Source organism: Gracilinanus agilis, chromosome 1, assembly GCF_016433145.1.
Source record: "Gracilinanus agilis isolate LMUSP501 chromosome 1, AgileGrace, whole genome shotgun sequence".
Lineage (NCBI taxonomy): Eukaryota > Metazoa > Chordata > Mammalia > Didelphimorphia > Didelphidae > Gracilinanus > Gracilinanus agilis.
Genome location: NC_058130.1, coordinates 405,650,416 through 405,672,833, shown reverse-complemented (window position 1 = coordinate 405,672,833; position 22,418 = coordinate 405,650,416). Strand labels below are relative to the sequence as shown.

At 38.8% G+C, this 22,418-nt stretch overlaps 1 protein-coding gene across 3 annotated transcripts in view; it reads right to left on the bottom strand.

The window, feature by feature from the left end:
* Positions 1–19,743: 19,743 nt before the first annotated feature.
* Positions 19,744–22,418, bottom strand: part of PIAS2 (protein inhibitor of activated STAT 2) — a 93,077-nt gene continuing 90,402 nt past the window's right edge. The window contains exon 14 of one of the 3 annotated variants that reach the window (XM_044664890.1): positions 19,744–21,103. In XM_044664890.1, coding sequence (XP_044520825.1) covers positions 21,002–21,103 — 102 coding nt within the window. In that variant the 3' untranslated portion in view covers positions 19,744–21,001. Of the gene's footprint in view, positions 21,133–22,418 lie in introns of all 3 variants that reach the window. The other 2 variants (XM_044664872.1, XM_044664880.1) reach the window with 2 other exon arrangements.

Below are 22,418 nucleotides of genomic sequence, written 5' to 3'. Positions count from 1 at the left end.
CCCTCAAGTCACTCTCCTTCTCATCTCAATGAGGTCCACATTTGGCTTACAATTTCTCTCACATCTCCTGCACTCGTACTAGGGGACTTCAACATACCTATTCATTGTCTCTCAAATAATGCAGCCATGGGGGCAGCTGGGTAGCTCAGTGGATTGAGAGCCAGACCTAGAGATGGGAGGTCCTAGGTTCAAGTCTGGCCTCAGATAATTCCCAGCTGTGTGACCCTGGGCAAGTCACTTAACCCCCATTGCCTACCCTTACTTCTCTTCTGCCTTGGAGCCAATACATAGTATTAACTCTAAGATGGAAGGTAAGGGTTTAAAAAAAAATAAAGCAGCCATTCAGTGCCTCAACCTGCTCACCTCCCATGAGGTATTTCTCCACTTCCTGTCAGTCATACACAAAGATGGTCATGCTCTTTATTTTGTCATCACTTATAGATGTACCACCATCACATTCAAGAATTCTGAAATCCTCTTTTCTGACCATAATCTATTGACTTTTCACCTCTCTCTCTGCCTTGCCTGCTCTTCATCTGCACCATGATCTCCAGTCCCTTGACCCTTCATTTTTCTCCCAGGCCATCTTCCCCATACTAGATGCTCTCTCCTCTTCTCTTCTCATCTTGACTCATTGGTGAACCAATTCCACTCTACGTTGTCTTTTCTTGAATCCCTATCCCCTTTATCATATTGCCGATTAAGCCTAGCCAAGCCTCAGTCTTGGATTACACTCACCATTCGTCACCTTTGTACCTACACATATAGTGCTAATGAAGATGGAGAAAAATCACACAACTGTTCAGACTGGGTACACTACAAATTTGTTATACAACCTCAACAGGGTCCTCACTCCTGTTGGGCAATTCTACTACCCCAGCTTATCAACTTACTCTCTCCACAGTGGTTCTTCCAAACCTTTTCATGCCTCCTCAAAACTCCCATGGCTTCTTCACCTCTCACTCTCTCAGCAGAGAACTCGTCTCATATTTTACAGGAAAAAAATTAATACTATTGGCTAGAACTCCCTCTTTCTTCCTCTCTTCCTCATCTTCTGTCACTCAGATGCCTTCTGCCACTCTCTCCTCTCTCATCTCTGTTTCACATGATGGAGAGGCCTTATCCCTTACCAAAGGGAACGCCTCTCCCTGTTCAAATGATCCCATTCAGTCTTATCTCCTCCAACAGATTGTCCCCTCTTTTATCCCTACTCTTTCACTTATTTTCAATGTTTCCCTCTCTACTGATTCATTTCCCACTGTATGAAGTGAAAATTATTGTATTATTCTCAGTGTAGTAGATCAATATCCCTGGAGAGGTTAAGTTTAAATCATTAGCTTAATTGGATACAGCTTCACTCTCCCTTTATCCTTCCCCCTCCCAGTCTGTCACATAGACCTTTAATGGGTGCTCTTTTGCACGGGTGGAGGATATTGTGTTGGTTTCCTATAAATTGGAGAATTCATTTGTATCTTTGACTTGAGAGCAATGTCCCCATCCATTGCATGAAAGCAATAAAGTCACTATCTGTCTTCTTATATTGGCCTCCCTAACTATTTGAATGATTAAAGGGGGTACATCTTTCAATATCAAGACCTCCCCAAAATTCCCACTCCACACACTACCATCTACAAGCATGCCCAGGTCACCCCTCTATCCTGAAAAAACATTAGATCCTTCCATCCCTGCTAACTATTATCATCTCTCTCCTGCCTTTTGTAATTAAACTCCTCAAGAAGGCTGTTTACAACAGACATCTCCATTTTCTCTTACAACAGACATCTCCATTTTCTCTTCTCTCACTCTCTTCTTAACCCCTTGCAATATGGTTTCTAACCTTATCATTCCACTGAAACTGCTGGTTCCAAAGTTACTAATGACATCTTAGTTGCCAAATCCAAACCCCATCCTCTTTGGTCTTTCTGCAAACTGAAACTGTGGATCACCTCTTCCTCTTGACACTCTCTTCTTTCTAGATTTTTAGGACACCACTCTCTCCTGGCTTTCTCCTACCTCCTAACCTAATCACTTCTTCCGTTTCTCCTTTACTAGATCCTCCCTCAGATTGTACCCTCTAACCATTAGTGTCTCAGGGTTCCGTCCTGGCTCTATTCTCTATTCACTCTATACTATTTCACTTGGTGATCTCATCAGCAATCATGGATTTAATTACCATTTCTAGGCTGATGATCCACTAAAATACCTTCCTGCCCCAGTTTCCCTGCTGACTTCCAATCTCACATTTCTAACAGCCTCTCAGACATCTCACACGGGATGTCCTGTAGACTCAAATTCAACATGGCCAAAGCAGAACTCATTCTCTTTCCCCCTCCCCACCTCTCTTTACTATTACCGTAGACGGTAACATCATCCTCCCAGACCACTACGCTCCAAACTTAGGAGTCATTCTGAATTCCTCACCCTCCACATCCAAACTATTGCCACGTCCTGCTGATTTCACCTTTGAAACATCTCTGATATAAGCCCCTCTTCTCTCCTCTGATACCACCACCACCACTCGAATACAGGTCTTCACATTACAAATACAAAATCAAATACAAAATGCTCTGTCTGGCATTCAAAGTTCATCGTAACCTAGCCCTCTCCTCTCCTCCCATTCTTCTTATACCTTACTCCCCAGGTCTAATGTTTGAACCAGTGGCACCGGCCTCCTACCTGTTCATGAACAAGACACTCCATCTCTTAGCTCCAGTAATTTTCTCTGGCTGTCCTCCTTACTGGAATGCCTTCCCAATTCTACTCAGCCTACTGACCTTCCTGGCTTCCCTTAAGTCCCAACTAAAATCCCACCTTCAATAGAAAGCTTTCCCCAACTTTTCTTAATTCTAGTAACTTTTCTCTATTAATTATTTATCTTGTATGTAGTTTTTTGTGTGTGTGAATGTGTTTGCGTGTTGCCTCCCATATTATATCGTAAGCTCCTTGAGGGCAGGAACTGTCTTTTGCCCATTTTTGTATCCCTGATACAAATACTGATTGGTTGATTAAGTAAGGACTTGTGTCCCCTTAGGGGGGCTTCCATTTTAAAACAGGCCATGGGGAAAAGAAGCTACTGATCCCAAAGGGAGGAATAGCTCACTACAAAATTTCAGATCTCATGGCACAGAGAAGGAGAACAGGAGAGAGTAGGTAAGGAAGGGTCAAGGGGACTTCCTAGCACCACTAATATCATTCTAAGAGACCCAATTCATCTCCACGTCATCATTGTAATAGTAACTGACCCTGACGTGGCACTCAAGATTTGTAAAGAAAAATCTTGAGGTTTGCAGAGCCCTTGACACATACGATCTCATTTGATTCTCATAATAACTCTGTGAAGTATTCCAGTAATTATTACTTGCATTTTGTAGGAGAGGAAACTGAGAGAGCTGATGTGACTTGCCTAGCTAGGGTCCCAGAGAGAGTAAGTGTCTGACATGACATAGGTATTTCTTCCTCCCAAATCTTACATAAGGCTGGCCTTATGGGAAAACCTAAACTTAAACCCAATCAGAGGCTGACTTGTCCAGAATTTACACAAAGTTTTCACTAAATTCAGCTATTCAGCAAAAAAAAAAAAAAAAAAAAAAAAAAAAAAAAGATAAATTCTGAATGTTAAGTAAGAAAAGAACAGAGTTTTATTCACAAAGCTGCTTCCATGTAGCCCAGCCTCCTACACTTTCTCCTTCTCCATGCACAGCTCTGAATAATGAATTATTGTTCAGAATGTCAGTGCCCTCTTCCACTTAACTCCAAAGTATTATCTGTACTTCTTGGGGTAGCCAGGTAGTGCAGTGGATAGAGTGCCAGTTCTGAAGTCAGGAAAACTCATCTTCCTGAGTTCAAATAAGACCTCAGATATTTACTGTGTGACTCTGCGCAAGTCACTGAACTGTGTTCATCTCCATTTCCTCATCTATAAAATGAGCTGGAGAAGGAAATGGCAAAACGATTCAACTTTTTGCCAATAAAATCCCAAAAGGGATCTCGAAGTCAGATGCGACTGAAAAATTATTCAACAACTGATGTACTTTTCACATTTTTATTTTATTAGTAATCATGTGTATCACCGTCCAATATTCCTGCTTTATGTCAAGTCCTGTCTTACGTTCACATCTTGAATGTTTTTGAATGCCCTGTGGTGACTAGCACAGAGCCTTGTACACAGTAGATACTCAGCTGGTTGGTTGTCATCCTTTGTTCTCAAAGAGGACCAAAATGACAACAGTATGTCAACATCAGTGTTTAGTGTGTTCAACTATGGCTGATCAGACCAATACTAGCTCAGAAGGCTCCAACCACAGGTCAGGAACAAAGAGCTCTATATGGACATTTGGGATGAAGATGTCTCTAAATTTGCACAATTCACATTTCTTTTGAGCTGCTGCAATTCTGCTTTGCTTGTGGAGCACAGCACCTTCTTTGATAATGGACACACACCATCCTGGGTGGATACCAAAGTTTTCCAAAGAGACCTTGGAAGCATCCTTGTATCACTTCTTCTAATCTCCATGTGAACACTGGTCTTGTGTTAGTTCTCCATAAAATAGTCTTTTGGGCAATGTTTTTAGGTTTGGCATTTGTACAACATGGCCAGATCACCAAAACAGAGTGTGAATGCCTGGCAAGTCAGCTCAAGAAAGGACCTCAGTGTCCAGTGTACCTTATCTTGCCAGGAGACCTTCAGAATCTTCCTAAGACAATGCAAATAAAAGAGATTCCATTTCCTGGCATGGTGCTGGTAGACTATCCAGGTTTCAAAGGCATACAACAATGAGTTCAGCAAAATGGCTCTGTAGACCAGTGATTCCCAAAGTGGGCACCACCACCCCATGGTGGGTGCTGCAGCAATCCAGGGAGGGCAGTGATGGCCACAAGTGCATTTATCTTTCCTATTAATTGCTATTAAAATTTTTTAAAAATTAATTTCCGGGGGCAGCTGGGTAGCTCAGTGGAGCGAGAGTCAGGCCTAGAGACAGGAGGTCGTAAGTTCAAACCCGGCCTCAGCCACTTCCCAGCTGTGTGACCCTGGGCAAGTCACTTGACCCCCATTGCCCACCCTTACCACTCTTCCACCTATGAGACAATACACTGAAGTTAAGGGTCTTAAAAAAAAATTAATTTCCAAGGGCACTAGCTAATATTTTTTTCTGGAAAGGGCGCCAAAAAAGTTTGGGAACCACTGCTGCAGACTTTCTGTTTAGCAGACAGCCTAATACTATCTCTTCTTTCCCATACATTCCTTCAGAGCCTCCCAAAAATTTGAACTAGCCCTGGCAGTACTTGTGTCATCTATATGTATATCCCTGGAAAGTATACTGCCAGGGTAAGTGAACTTATCCACAGCATCCAAAATTTCTCCATTTGCTGTGACCAATGCATATGGATAGTGTGGTGCTGGCTGGTAAAGAACCTCTGTTTTGTTCATCTTCACTGTCATATAAGAGCTATTTCCCGAATTGATCAAAGGATACAAATCGGCAATTTTTAGAAGATTTATAGTCATGTGAAAGTTAGTCCTATGAATGTTTAGTTTATAGGCATATGAATATTTATAGTCATTTGAAAAGTTGTTCTAAGTCACTATGGATTAGAGAAATGCAAATTGAAACAATGGAGGTACCAACTCACACCTATCAGATTTGCTGACATGATGGCAAAAGAAAAAGACAAATATTAAGGGGGATGTGTGAAAATAAGGACACTAGTGCACTTTTGGCAGAGTTGTGAACTAGTCCAATGATTCTAGAGAACAATTCAGAACTATGGCCATAGGGCTAAAAAGCTATGTATTTTTTCAGCAAGAAATACCATTACTAGTTCTATATCCCAAAAAGATCTAAGAAAGTGAATGTGAATGTGTGTGTGTGTGTGTGTGTGTGTGTGTGTGTGTGTGTGTGTGTGTAAGTCCTAGGAAAACTACAAAGTCAACTAAATAAGACCTAGAATCGCTTTTAAAAGATTCTCCTAGAACATATGCTTTATCACTTGTTTATATGGGTATTGGATTTGGGGTTTGGGTTTTTAAAAGATTATTCTATTACAAAAATGAATAATATGGAAATAGGTATTAAGTGATAACACATTATAACCCAGTGGAATTGCTTGTCAGCTGAGAATGGGGAGGGAAGAGAGGAGGGAGAGAAAATGAATTATGTAACCACAAAAAAAAAATTTTAAATAAAAATTTTTTAAAGATTGTCCCAACTATCCACACTGGAAAAAACAAGTGGATGAAAAAATGTGTTTTATAGATGATGTTATATAGTTGAATGGACAAACATAGAGTTTGTCCATCAGCATTTTATATCTTGGACATTGCAAATGGACAATGAATCAAATTCAGACTTGAACAGGAAGAAGAGAGTAAATTGTATTGCTTTTCGGAAATTTCAGGGTATTTTTTTAATGACCCCAACCATCTTCTTGAAGCAAAGGTTCATCTTTGTAAAATTACTGTGCTCTCAGTGTTATTGTATGATTTCAAACCATAAACAGCAACATCCATGAAGATGTGAAATTGAGGAAGATCCAAAGAGCAACAGAGAGGCATCTGATGCCTCTTGGCTGCCATACAATAAAGGAAAAGAATGATGCAGAAACACTGGTTTAAAGGATCTCATCAAGGAAATATATGAATAAAGCAAAAGATGTGCCAATAATGTAGTGGCAGGAGCATTCCATTCATATCCTCTCAACATCAGATGCTTGGATGGCACTGCAGTAGTTCACTTATGAGTGATATGGGAAGTCATATAGATAGGTTGTACTCTGTATCACTAGAAGGAATGCTCATATTGATGAGGTTATAGGCCCATATGTGAACAGCGAGTTTGTTTATAGTTTGTTCAAATTCTCTAAGATTGCACTTTTTTGAGACGGATCGGTCTATTGTTGTTTTCTTCATATGGGAAATTTATACTTTTGGAGAGTCATCAAACATTTACATATGTGGATACACATGTGTGCTACATAAATATTTAACTAGTGAGGAAAAGCATATCTGCATGTATGTGTGTATACTATTTAATAAAAAATGTTTCCCTCTCCAGGAAATCTATCACATAGTATACAGAGTTGACCTTGAAATGGGAAGGCTCGGGTTCAAATCCCACCCCCGATACAGATGGACATTGTGATTCTGGGCAAGCCACTTAAATTCTCAGGGACCCAGGCACTTAAGGCTAAAGGTTACAGAGTAATTGCTGATCTGCAACTCTGATCTGATAGTTTTATTAGTATGAATTCCCTTCTTAAGTGAAATCAAGGTCTAATAAAATAAAATATTCCAATAAATGTATCTACATGGGTGTGTGTGCATATAATCAGAACTCCCAGATGCTTTAATAGTCCCTCATTTGGGTCATATAATTTAGGGTCAGATTACAAACTGCAAGTTGGTGGGTAGACAGCTCCCAGAGTGAGTTCATAATAACAATAGTTAACATTTATGTTGCACCTACTATGTGCCAAGCAGTTCACAATTATATCTCTTGATCCTCACAACAACCCTGGGTTATGGTACTATTATTATTCCCATTTTACATGAGGAAACTGAGGCAAATGGAGATTAAGTGACTTGACCAGTAAGTAACTGAGGTTTTCTGATATAAAATGAGCTGGGCCTAGAACTTGGTAGGAGGAAAAGATCAGGCTGGATTATGTTCAAGAAACTGTGCATGAATGACCTCCAGGAATCAGTAAGAGGAGCAGAGCCAGAAGAACATTGTACACAGAGACTGATACACTGTGGTAAAACCGAATGTAATGGGCTCCTGTACCAGCAGCACTGCTATGACCCAGGACAATTCTGAGGGACTTGTAAGAAAGAATGCTATTCACATTCAGAGGAAGAACTGTGGGAGAAGAAACACAGAAGTAAAACAACTGCTTGATCACATGGGCTGATGGGGATATGATTGGGGATGTAGACTTTTAAATGATCACCCCAGTGCAACTATCAATAATATGTTACTAGGTCTTGATTAATGACACATGTAAAACCCAGTGGAATTGAGCATCAGCTATGGGAGAGGAGAAGAGAGGGGAGAAGAGGGAAAGAGCCTGAATCTTGTAACCATGGAAAAATACTCTAAATTAATTAAATAAATGTTTCCCCCCAAAAATAAAGACAAGGAAACTAAAAATAAAAATAAAAGTCTGCCTTCAAAAAAAAAAACTGTGCATGCTTTCAGTGAACCCAAACTTTTCACTGCTTCAAAAACAAAATCCAGGGGCAGCTGGGTAGCTCAGTGGAATGAGAGTCAGGCCTAAAGACGGGAAGTACTAGGTTCAAATCTGGCCTCAGACACTTCTTAGCTGTGTGACCCTGGGCAAGTCACTTGACCGCCGTTGCCTACCCTTTACCACTCTTCTGCCTTGGAGCCAATACACAGTATTGACTTCAAGACAGAAGGTAAGGGTTTTTTAAAAAATAAAAAAATTAAAAATTAATTAAAAAATTCAGCACCACAAATATTATCTCACTGATGCTACTGTGATATCAAAGTATCACAAGATCAGAAGAACCAGAATTTCAAATAACCAAAAGAGCAATAGAAAGAACAATGGTGGACATAAATTGTCCATAGCATATTATTAAAAATTACTTGTATTTGTCCAGAATGCCAAAGATTCAAATCCTGCCTCTAACACTTAAAAGTTCTAAGACCATGGCCAAAAAAAAAAAAATCACTTTCCTTCTCAGAATCTCATCTTCCACATCTGTAGAATGGAAATAATACTTATACTATTCATATTAAAGGCACGTAGTATAAAATATGTATAAAATGCCGAGTCTGGAGTGCCTGGCACATAGTTGTTCAGTCACATCCAACTCTTTGTGACCCTGTTCGGGGTTTTCTTAGCAAAGATAATGGAGTAATTTACCATTTCCTTCTCTAGCTCATTTTAAAATGAGAAAACTGAGGCAAGAGGGGGTTAAGTGACTTGTCTAAGGTCACACAGTTAGTAAATATCTGCAGCCAAATTTGAACTCAGAAGATGTCTTTCCTGACTATCTACTGCACCATCTAGCTGAAACATGTGTACTCCCTTCCTCTTCCCCTATACTACCTACTTTACAGGCTTGTTGCAAAGAAAACATTTTGCATACCTGAAGTAGAGTTGGTCCCATTAAACATCACAAAGTTTAAAGATGAGCACATTAAAATGGCCACTGAACTTAAGTCATGAAAGGAAGAGGACTGGAGAGTAGAAGTGAGGGTCATATTGGTTGTTTTGGGATATCTATCCATGATCAGCAGCAGTAGGAGAGAAACAATGGATAATAAAAGTGACTCAGGGATGAGTGGCAAATTTTAGGTCAATGGTCAGTAAATCATTAAAGTAGAAAGACTGGTAATAGAAAGAAATCAGTAGGGGAAGCTTCTAGCAGGGGAGAAAGTGAAGATTACAATGAGAATGAAAGGAAGAGAGAGAGATGGATTGAAGGTGGGGTTCTTTGTTATTCAAGTGTTCAGTCATGTCCAACTCTTTGCAATTCTGTGGACCACAGCAGTCCACAGGGTCTTCCAAGGCAAGGACACTGGTGCGGTTTGCCACATCCTTCTCAAGTGGATGCAGTGCATCCTTTCATCAGGCAATCAGAGGCTAAATGACTTGCCTAGGGCCACACAGGTAGGAAGTGTGTGAGGTCAGATTTCAATTCAGTCTTTGGACTCCAAGCCCAGTGTTCTCACGCACTAAACCACAGTTGCCTCTTGAGGTGGTGGTCAGAGAATGTAATTATTGTTGAAAACTTCTTTGCTAGACATATTCTCTTCTTTCTCCACCTCCCATATCTGCCTCCCTTTAGACAGGGATTCTTAACCTAGAGATGTTAAATTTTAGGAGCTATTTTTTTTTAACCCTTTTACTTCGGTGTATTGTCTCATAGGTGGAAGAGTGGTTTTGAACCTAGGACCTCCTGTCTCTAGGCCTGTTTAGGAGCTATTTTGATAATTGAGTTTCTGTAGAATTGGTTTCCTTTGTAAGCCTGTATATTGGAACGTTTTATTTATTTATTTTTTTAAGGAACTCTTACCTTCCATCTTGGAATCAATACTGTGCATTGGCTCAAAGGCAGAACAGCGGTAAGGGCTAGGCAATGGGGGTTAAGTGACTTGCCGAGAGTCACACAGCTGGGAAGTGTCTGAGGCTGGATTTGAACCTAGGACCTCCCATCTCTAGGCCTGGCTTTCAATCCACTGAGCTACCCAGCTGAACCCTATTGGAACATTTTAAAGCATACTAAGAAAGGTTCCACAGGCATGGCCAAATTGTCCAAGTTCCATGACACCCAAGAAGGCTATGAACTTCCTGCTCCACCAGGTTTTGAGCGAAGCAGGGCAGACACAACTGACTCCCCTGGGTTCCAATTCTCACAGGCCCTGAATCTGCAAAGTATGTGAGGTTCCCAATTGCAATAGGAGCAAGACGACGTTGGGAACACCACAAGAATGACATGGTGGCTGGATCCCAGTCCTGTTATTCACCAACGATGTCCCTGATTTAAGTAGAACCCAAATATGCCTTCAGGAACAATCCAAGTCTCAGTAGCTATCAGCATATTTTGAGAATTCCGGGTTTGGTATTCTTTCTTGGAAGAACTGTCAAGCTTTTATGCTTTTTTTAATTTAAAAAAAAAAAAGTGATTCAACTCATGTGCAGGGTACTGGCTGTAAGGTTGCATTGCCCTAGGTTTCTGCATCCAGTCGAACAAACTGTTCTCTCCTCCCTATATGATTATACCCTTCATTCCCTTGCCTGGAAAGGTATCCTCTAGGATCATTCAGCTTTTGGCATTTTGTTATCTTAAAGGCACAAGAGTCAAACCTCATCAATTCTGCCTTGGCCAGTTCTGAATTTGTGAGTGAGCATGTTTGAACTGGGTTAAATCCCGTTTCCATTTTCCCCTTAAAAGAGGAGAAAAGGACTCCCAAAAAAAGTTCTCTTAGCAAATGGGTAGTGCACACAAGCCCGAGTTGGGCTAGGCCCATCTAGTCAGTTAACACAAATCTATCTTTGGTCTTTAGTACTATTGGCAGTGTGCTAAGGCCTGTGGATAGAAAAGCAATGTGGTCTTCCTCCTCAAGGATCTCATGTTGTGGGGGCAGTTGGGTGGCTCAGTGGATTGAGGCAGACCTAGAGATGAGAGGTCCTAGGTTCCAATCTGGCCTCAGAAACTTACAGATTCTTATAACAAGTTTCAAGGTCTTAGGAAATATTCATTTGTATACAACTTTTAAACCAAGTTTATCTTTATCTATGCAGTTATTTATGAAGGTCCCTCAGATTTTGGACTTTAAAAAATCTGAAGTATAAGAAATACACTTGTTTTCCACTTTAGACTCAGACTATTCTTTCAGCCAGCCTAAATTCATCAGGTTTGATAATATCAAGTATATGCAGTTTAATTGCCCATCCTAGGATGATGGAAAACATAAATCCATTTAAAAAAAAAAAGACTACCTGTGCATCACACTGGTCAATGAAGGTCAAGATCAGCAAAAAGGAAACTCTTACCTTTGGCCCTAATCTCTGGTCTCCCATTCATTTTTTTAACATTTATTAATATTCATTTTTAACATGGTTACATGATTCATGCTCCACCTTTCCCCTTCAACCCCCCCTCCTGCACTCCCCCCACCCATGGCCGATGCGCATTTCCACTAGTTTTGTCATGTGTCCTTGATCAAGACCAATTTCCAAATTGTTGGTAGTTGCATTGGTGTGGTAGTTTCGAGTCTACATCCTCAATCATGTCCACCCCGACACATGCGTTCAAGCAGTTGTTTTTCTTATATGTTTCCTCTCCTGCAGTCCTTCCTCTGAATGTGGGTAGCATCTTTACCATAAATCCCTCAGAATTGTCCTGGGTCATTGCATTGCTGCTGGTACAGAGGTCCATTACATTCGATTTTACCACAGAATGTCAGTCTCTGTGTACAATGTTCTTCTGGCTCTGCTCCTTTCGCTCTGCATCAGTTCCCGGAGGTCTCTCCAGTTCGCCTGGAACTTCTCCAGTTTATTATTCCTTTTAGCACAATAGTATTCCATCACCAGCATATACCACAGTTTGTTCAGCCATTCCCCAATTGAAGGACATACCCTCCTTTTCCAATTTGTTGCCACCACAAAAAGCGCAGCTATGAATATTTTCGTACAAGTCTGTTTATCTATGATCTCTTTGGGGTACAAACCGAGCAATGGTATGGCTGGATCAAAGGGCAGGCATTCTTTTATAGCCCTTTGAGCATGATTCCAAATTGCCAGCCAGAATGGCTGGATCAGTTCACAGCTCCACCAGCAATGCATTAATGTCCCAATTTTGCCACATCCCCTCCAACATTCATTACTCTCCCCTTCTTTTCCCATTCATTTTTAATTACTGGTTGCAACTCAGATCCCCAGTTGAAGACTATGCAGTACTCACTGAACACCAATATTGGGTAAAAAGGGAGAGAAATTTAGACAAATACAATAAACAAAACACTAAGTGTCAAAGATTAATCTCAGAAGGCCCTCATTTGCCCTAGGCAGAGTCTCATGACACAAAAGTTGCAGGAAAGCCTAGAGGATTTTCTAATTCTCAGGCCTCGACAGCCCTACACAGGAAAGAGTATTAAATAATATCCTTCAGATGTCTGAGACAAACTCACCTTTTGGAAACACGGTGGTGTGCATTGTTAAGATTTGGAGTGAATACTAACACAGCCAAGCCACTTAGCCCAAGTCTGTTTCTCCATCTATAAAATGGGCAATGGGTAGCACTTGCTTCAAAGGGTTATCATATACACATCTTTGTTGGCAGATTGGCATATTTGTTTTGGCAAATTTTAAAATGTCACAGAACTCTCTCTCATTAGGAAGCTTTAATATATAGGGTTTTCTAAGACATCTTGGCTCATTTCCTATTAATATCCAAGGCAATCACATGGGAAAAACCATCTTGTGTCCTGGAAAAAGGTTCTAAATTAGGTGTCCTGTGCTTCAGACCTGGTGCTTCAGACCTGCTTGAACATTTAGTAACTGATATTTGATGTGATTCCCTTCATTAATTCAGATCACAGGCCTTCTAGAATCTTTGTAGCTCTGTGTGAGTTGATGAGGTAGAAGGGGGAAAAAATTCATCCAGTGGCTAACCTTTTGAGTCGTGGAGTTTTCAGAACTAGATAGGTCATCATACATACATCATGCCTTTCTAGTTTAGTTGATCCCACAGGCTTGCATTGCACTCTACTGGGAACCTTCTGGTACCCAGTATAAGGAAGACTCAAATAGATTTGAGGGAAAAGCATATAAGCTTTCAAGCCTGATTCTTGCTCTTACCAGAATCTTGCTCTCCAAATTAAAGAGTGCGCAGTAATTACATTAGTAAGTACTGTTCTCTATCATAATCTAAATTGCTCCAAATGTTACATGTGATCTTTCAGCCTTCAAACTGACATTTAGAACAAATTAACTTTTTTTAAGTTTAGATATGGCATTTTTTTTAAAGGCCACAAGTCTCTAGCTGCCAGGGATAGATGAGTGGGTATTCAGGCAAATAGCGTGTGCTTTGATGCTGTGAGCTCTTCAGGGTTTAAGTGCTTTCCCTTTAGCAGCCCTCTAGAGTAGGTAGTTTATCATCCCTAATTTATAAGAGAAATCTGAGCAAGGTTTGCTGTTTCAAAGCCCCCTGCTCTTCCTCTTGTGCCACACTGCCTCTGTAGTCCCAAGATTGAGGGTATATACTTTCATGCTCCATTCCAGCTGAAGCACATTTGGTGAGCAGAAGAAAACAAGCACTGGGCTCACTGAAGGAACTTTTTCCACAAGGTTGACTGCTGGTTGTTGAAAAGTTTCTAAATTGTTCCAAGGGCTAAGACACAAACTGCCTCCAGCAAGCAGGTCAGGATTTCCCATTTTTTTCGTATTAGTTAAGAATGACTTCTTGGTGGAGAAGTGGTTATGTCCTCATTCTGCGCCTCACCTTGTTGAGTGACACAAATCACTTAGCTTTTTCTGGCCATCATTTTTCCCCTTTGGTAAAACAAGGTGATCAGGCTGGATTTCTGAGGTACCTTTGAACTCTAAAACTTCAATAAATCTATCCCAAGAAGTCTCAGATAACTAAAGCAGCTTGAGGTTAAGGAAACAAATTTAGAAAAGTGAAAAGAATTTCTTAAAATTTATTGGTGACAAACATCAAGGGTCAAGGTATCTAGCATAGGGCAAGTGCTCAACAATGCTTTCATTTGGGGGCCATTAGAAACCTGTGGATTGAGTGTCAAGCCCAGAGATGGGAGCTCCTGGATTCCAATCTCATCTCAGACTTCTTTTTGACATCACTGGTGCAGACCATCCTTCCACCCACTGGTGCAGACCATCCTTCCACCCAATGTACAAAATTCAAGATCTACCTGAGAGAGGCTCTACTTTAAAAAATATTGAGCTTGTTAATAATTATCATCTATTATGGATAATGAGGAATTCCCTGGATACGGAAAATTCAAGTAATACAAGTCCTCCATATTTTTAAGTTGATGGATCGCTGTGAACTAGACCAGGGTCACCCAGAGAGTGTCATAAGTAGAACTTGAAAACAGATCTTCCTCATTCCAAAGCTAGTTCTTTATCCATTATGCCAAGTTGTCAAACTATATTGTATTTTTTTTTAGTCCTTTCTAAAAGAACTTCTACCTACAAAAAGCTTTTCTTACTTAACCATGATAATTCAACAATTTCACTTTCATCCTTCTCAACTAAAGCAGCAAAGAATAGAGAACAAATCTGCCAGTGGCTAAACATTATATTCCCACTGTTTTCATATTTCACTATAGCTTAAGATTCACTTTTGGGTTTGTTTCTGACTTGGTTCTTAGAGGAGTCTCTTCTTTGGTCTTCCTGGAAGCAGTCCCCTGTGGAAGAGCCTGAAGCAATCTTTCTTAAAATATCAGAAATGTCACCTTTCTAAATCTAATGAAGCTTCTTCATAGCACAGTCAAATTGTGGCATCATTCTGCCTCATGTTTTCCAAGAAGCTCTACAGGGTTTGTGTGAATTAGTAACTTTACTTTTTCAAAGTACAACAACAGAATATCAAGGAAAATAATGAAAAAAAAAAAAAAAAAAAACGTGAGGGTGGCCTAGCAGTACCAGATATTAAACTATACTATAAAGCAGCAGTCATCAAAACAATATGGTACTGGCTAAGAGATAGAAGGGAGGATCAGTGGAATAGACTTGGGGTAAGTGACGTCGGCAAGACAGTGTATGATAAACCCAAAGAGCCCAACTTTTGGGATAAAAATACACTATTCAACAAAAACTGCTGGGAAAATTGGAAAATATGGGAGAGATTAGGTTTAGATCAACATCTCACACCCTATTCCAAGATAAATTCAGAGTGGGTGAATGACTTGAACATAAAGAAGGAAACCATAAGTAAATTAGGTGAACACAGAATAGTGTACTTGTCAGATTTCTGGGAAAGGAAAGATTTTAAAACCAAGCAAGAGTTAGAAAAAAATTACAAAACGTAAAATAAATAATTTTGATTATATTAAAAAGGTCTTGTACAAACAAAAACAATGCAACCAAAATCAGAAGGGAAACAACAAACTAGGAAAAAATCTTTATAACAAAAAATTCTGTCAGAGGTCTAAATTACTCAAATATACAAGGAACTAAATCAATTGTATAAAAAAAATCAAGCCATTCCCCAATTGATAAATGGGCATGGGACATGAATAGGCAATTTTCAGATAAAGAAATCAAAAGTGTCAATAAACACATGAGAAAGTGTTCTAAATCTCTAATAATTAAAGAAATGCAAATCAAAACAACTCTGAGGTATCACATCACACCTAGCAGATTGGCTAAAATGATAGCAGGGGAGAGTAATGAATGTTGGAAGGGATGTGGCAAAACTGAAACATTAATGCATTGCTGGTGGTGTTATGAACTGATCCAACCATTCTGGATGGCAATTTGGAATTATGCCCAAAGAGCAATAAAAGAATGCCTGCCCTTTGATCCAGCCATACCATTCTGGGATTGTACCCCAAAGAGATCATAGATAAACAGACTTGTACAAAAATATTTATAGTCCCGCTCTTTGTGGTAGCAAAAAACTGGAAAGCGAGGGGTATGCCCTTCAATTGGGGAATGGCTGAACGAACTGTGGTATATGCTGGTGATGAAATACTATTGTGCTCAAAGGAATAACAAATTGGAGGAATTCCATGTGAACTGGAAAGACCTCCAGGAATTGATGCAGAGTGAAAGGAGCAGAGACAAAAGAACATTATTCACAGAAACTGACACTGTGATAAAATCGAACGTAATGGACTTCAGCAGCAATGCAATGACCCAGGACAATTCTGAGGGATTTATGGAAAAGAACGCTACCCACATTCTAGAGGAAGAACTACAGGAGTGGAAACACAAAAGAAAAACAACTGCTTGAACACATGGGCTGATGCAGACATGATTGGGGATGTAGATGCAAAATAACCATACCAATGTAACTATCAATAATATGTAAATAAGTCTTGATTGATGACACGTTAAAATCAGTGGAAATGCAAAATGTGAAGGGGAAAAATAAGAACATGAATTATGTAACCATGGAAAATGTTTCTAAAATTAAAACAAAACAAAACAAAACAAAAAAAAAAAAAAAAAAAAAAAAAAAAAAAACAAGTACAGCTAGCATAAAGTTGGGGGAGTGGAGGGGACAGCCCACTACTTGTACAGCATAATAAAGAGCTGGCATAAAATCAGCTAGATATCCCAAGTTCAAATCTGATCTTAGCCATTTATTAGCTCACCCTGGGCAAGTCCTTAAACCAGTTTGCCTCAGTTTCCTCTTCTGGAAAATAAGCTGGAGAAGGAAATGAGGTCATGAAGAATTGAACATGACTGAAAACAATTGATAAAAAAAAAAGAGCAACCAGAAAAGTCAGAAGGGATGATTTTTCACCTATATGATTTATGAACAGGAGTTATTTTAAGGGCAGCTTTATGTCTTAATGGCTCAAGAAGTAGGCCTAGGGGTGGGAGGCCCTGAGCTCAATGCTCAAATCTCACCTCAGATACCTCCTCACTGTGTGACCCTGGGCAAGTTATTTTACTCCCACTCACTGCTCTTCTGTCATATAACCAACCACAGTCTTGGATTCTAAAATAGACAGTAATGGGTTTTCTTTTTTTTTTTTTTAATCACACATGTAGGTAGAACCACGTAAGCATTTTTGTGCTAACAACTCCCCAATTTAACTCTAAGCTTAGGCTTTATTTGCATATCCTCAACTTACTACAGTGATGGGCAAACTTTTTAAAGAGGGGGCCAAAGGAAAGGAAATGCTCATGTTAGTCTGTATCTAAGACAACTCTTTCAAAGTTTCATTGTATTGTATCCTACTCACTGTATTCATCAGATTAGGAATAATGTCCCGTGGCTGGACAGAACATTTCAGGGGGACACATCTGGCCCGAGGGCCATAGTTTGCCCATCACTGTACTAGATATTCCCATTTATCTGTCTCATAAACACATTTTATAAACTGCTCCAGTAAGCATCACCTGGTGATGAGTCCCTGACCTTTATTGACTGGAGCCCAGTCTGTTAGAAATATCATCACCACCAAACTCAATTTAGCTTATCAGCTTCCCCTGAAAACTAGCCTTTCCCCCTCTTACATTCTCATTGTCTCTCAATCACCTAGGCAAAAAAAAACATGTTTTGTTCTTTTCTTCCATTCTCCAAACTTGAATTTCAAAATTTCTATCATGCTTCCTGGAATCTTGAAAATTCATCCCTTCTCTATTTTTCACAAGCACCATTCATGTCCAGTTCATATCCCCTTTTCAAATATATCACAGAACTATCTTTCCCACATTGCAGGTTGTTCCAATCCATCCTGGCACAGCATTACCAGGTTCTTCCTTTCCTACTTCTTACCTTCAGAAGGTTCTTGGAATGTTGTTCTCTGCTCCATCCAAGCCAGTCATGCCAATTGTTTAATACCCACTTCAAATTACACTTCTTCCATTTAAACTTTCATTGAGCTCTTCACCAAGTCATACGCCAACTTAGCATTTATTATTTACTGTGATGCTGACCTTTCTTCTGTTTCAAGAGCTTTTTTTTATTAATCTCACCAACTAAAATATGAGCTCCTTGAAAATAGTATCCATACCTTTATCACTGTCATGTTAACAAATGCAGGTTATGCAGAAGAGATTTTAGTGTATTTAAAATAAATTATAAAATTATAATTGCACATCCACTGAAGAACTGTGGATGCTTATCCTGAAAAGTAAAAGACTGGAGGGGAAGAGGGAAGACAATATTAGCACACACAGCATGAGACATATGATAAGTATTTTAAATTCTGTTCATTGAAGAGATCAAAATTGTTCTGCATGGCACCAGAGGGGAGAAGGCAGAAAATTGGCAAAAGCTGCACTGAGGAAAAATTAACATGATATAAATAATAACTTCCAAGTCTGCAATGTAACATATCAGGTAGTTGGCTCTCATAGGCAAATATTAAATGACTATGTATTAAGTGAGACAATATTAAGAAGGATTCTTATCCAGGTACAAGTTGAACTAGGTGACCTCTGAATAATCTACTTAGAGGGAATAAAAAATTGCATTCTTAGAGTGAAGCACCAAATAAGAATAACACAGAATAGCAAAAAAAGAAAAAACCACTAATGCCAAGTTTTTAAAAGTCAGGAGTGGACAGTAAGAGTCAAGGAAACACCCAAATATGAATTTCTTTACTTCTTTTAGCCTACCATAAGCCTTTTGGTTAAATGAAAATTATGTCAACATCTAAAAGGCAACAGAATAATAAGCAATATATACCATGTTTTATTAAACAAATTATGTCAGACAAACTGGGATACTACTACTGTCTGATTACAAAGTTAGGAGACAGACAATGCAGCTGTAATAATTGAAGCTTCTGGCATGGGGCTACAAGGCTTCTAGGAAAAGCAACAGTGGCCTCTGTTTTGAAATGGGACTGTCACATAGATGAGAAATTTGCCAAAGGAGTGTGATAAATGGTAATAAAAGGGAAGTTATGAATAACAAATGGTATTAGCTTCAGTTTTATTTCACATCTTCAATAAACATCCCCAAGAGGTCATAAGGTGTTTTCCACTGAGTTGCAAGCCTAAAAAATAACCTAAAAATGATCTAAAATGAAGTCCATACAAATTCAATATAGTCCTTAAGAAAAATGAAGCAAAGCCCATTAGCAGAGGATACTTGGGAAGGTGCAAGAACCAGTCAGGACAGCAGTGTGCTTCCAAAGTCATGTGGCAAGAACTTGGATCAAGTCATTCATTCTCCTGGGAACTTAGTTTCTACACCTATAAAGTGGGGGAGGGGCAGGCTGAACCAGATGGCTTACGTCCCTTTTAACTCTAGATCTATGATTCTACGAGAACCCAGTCATTCATGTGCAGTTAGCTATTTTACAAACTGGAAATAACTATCCCTTCTTCATCTGACACTGGTTAAAACATGCCAAGAGTTCACAAATACTCATTAAGGCACCTCAGTTTTAGAAAGGGATCAGTGAATTGCATGGCAGTCAGAGAAGAGATTTAGATTCAAAGCTATATGAGATGACTGCATCTTGGAAAAGAATAATATATAAAATAAAGAATAGTATTTGAAGAAATTGAAATCCTTAAAAAACAACAAATTATTCAGGCTTTTAATTAAATTAAGAATATGATGTTGATTCCAAAGAAAGTTAATTAAAAAGGTAATGGGTACGAAATTTAGCAAGTAAAAAAGGTTGTTTGAATTAGTTTAAACTGTAAAAAAGAAGCAACTATCCTACAGGAAACTGGCTTCTTTGAGCCAGAAAAAAAATATGACTGGAGACTTTAAAAGGTTTCAGTGCTGATTTGGCCTTCCTTTTACAATGTGGCAATGGGTATTTGTATCCTATAACATAAATTGAAAAGAGAAAATTAAGCTTTTGCAAACAAAATAAGATTTCTTTTTCCCCGATACCTCCCAATATCCCTGCCACTCTCCAAACTTTTCACAAAGGGAAAATATCTTGGTTTAATGTTCAATCAATATCAACTAACTCCATCAAGAAAGTCGTGGTTGGATTTTTTTTTCCGTCAAGAGCTGCCTGGTATGACTTTTTGAGAAAATAAGTAAAACTCCAAATATGTGGCATGAGGTATCAGGAACATAGATCCCCCAAAAGAAAATCATTGTGTCTAGAAAGATTTTGCATAGTGATTTCTCTATACAATAAAAAGTATCCAAATACCAGAATTTCATTTTGCATTCATCAGCAAGATTACAGTGTTAATGACAATCTGGGAGAAAATGAGTCATTTTCCTTTGATGGAGGACAGAAAGAAAGAGTTATAACAGCATAAATATAAGAGTAAGCAAGGACTGTTTCTCAAGGATTCTTTATGTCAAAGTCAGATAGATCTGTGAAAAGTACTCATTCAGCAAAAGCAGACTCTCACCCAGCCTGTGTAGCCATACTTTTTTCTAGAAGTTAATTGCCTTTTATTAGAAAAAAAAGTTTATTTGACTATGTACATAATTTTATTGCTGTGTATTACAACCAAAAGGTAACCAGTTTGTAGAATCAATCCAGCAACATAAGAAACTGAAATCATTTTTTAAAAGATGGGAGATGTGGCTGAATATATCTGATACTCAAGAGTATTTTATGGATAAGAAAAAAAATCTTTCAAAGCTAAATTACTTCTTGCTGCACATAATCTTTTTTTCCCCCATTTCCAGAAGGTAACAGAATCCATTTGTCTTTTCAATAAATATCAAACTAACTGGCAATAAAATAGATTCCATGGACCAGAGATGCAAGAAAGAGCAGCACTGGCTGTTTTCTGTAGTTCAATGAGTTCTTTTTTTTTTTCCTTTTTTTTTTTTTTTTAGTCCAAGGAGATTATGTCTGGAATGTTGCTCCCACTGCTGGTTATAACCCCAGTCTCACTCCTGCCTGATGAAGTAACATGAGTGCTGCTTTCCTGTGGGCTTGTGGATGTGATGATGTTTCCAGCTGTGCTGCTTGTTGACAGGGTTGAAGAGAGACTATCCAAAAACATAGGAGGACAGTACTGCTTGAGACAAACAATGATGATGATAAGGGATTACATTGGTTTAAACAAAACAGTGAATTTCACATTATCTCAGTAGTCTCCATCTAAACATGCAGAGGTGAAAACTTTCTCAAAGCTTCACAAAGTAGCATTAATGTACATATTTTGTTTTTTAAATTTTGCTTATAATTAAATTAGAAAGTCCTATTAATATCAGCAATGTCTGGTTTACCCTAAAGCACAAAATAGACACTAATGAATAAGTTATCTGTTAATAATTGAGTATTAGCCAGACAATTCTAGATCACAGTAAACCTTAAAAACAGAAAACAACTGCTAATTAACATGGCTTAAAGAAGTAACCCATACATTCTGTTAAGAGTTAATAACATATTTATCTTCATAATTATGTAAAGTTACCTTAAAAACTCATGAGCTTTTTTCAGGATTCAATGATAACCTGAAGTACCATTCCTCTTTTTCCTACCTAAAGAATGAATACCTTAGAAGCCTTGTAAGCCTAATTCAAAGGTAATCTGAATCTTCCCCCAATTCTCCTGCTTTGGGATTCAAATAGGACTTTTCTCTGTGTAGGTTATTTTAAGATGAGTTCTTTGAAGGCCAAGATCATGTCTTAGCTAAACTTTGTCTTTTTACTCTGTGTTCAGAATACTGCTCTACATACATTAGTTGCTTAACAAATGTTAACTGAATTTAACCATTAAAACCATATCTTCTAGTTAAGGTTAAATGGAACATTAACACAAAGAAGGGCCTTCTCTGTTCTGATTGGCAATCCTTCTCTGCTCTAATTTTCTCTGACTTTCTCACTTTTGCTTGTTTAAAAAAACCTGTCCACACTTAAAATATGACTGAGCTTCCATACTTCACTGTAACAACTGATATTATATCTACCGGGATGGTCACCTCTTCAGTTCCTTAAAACATTCCAAGACCACTCTCTGCACTGTTCTCTCTCAAAGAAAGAGGATTCCATTCCTCTTGGATGATTCTTCCACCTGGGTCTTTGTTCTCATCTACTGTACCTTTTCTTGAAAGCAGGGAATATTGTAGCTAAATTATGTACTTTCCCCAATGAGTATTACAGAGTAGATATTTAAACAAACATGTGCTGTGCTGAAGGATGGCCAGTTGATTTCAATCGTGACACTTATACTGTCACAAAGAAGATAGCTACACCAATTCTAAAATAAAATGTCTACTGGGATACAACATAATAGGAGCAAGAAATGTTTAAAAACTATAGTTAGATATTATATTACCTGCTTCTTTTATATACAAATAAG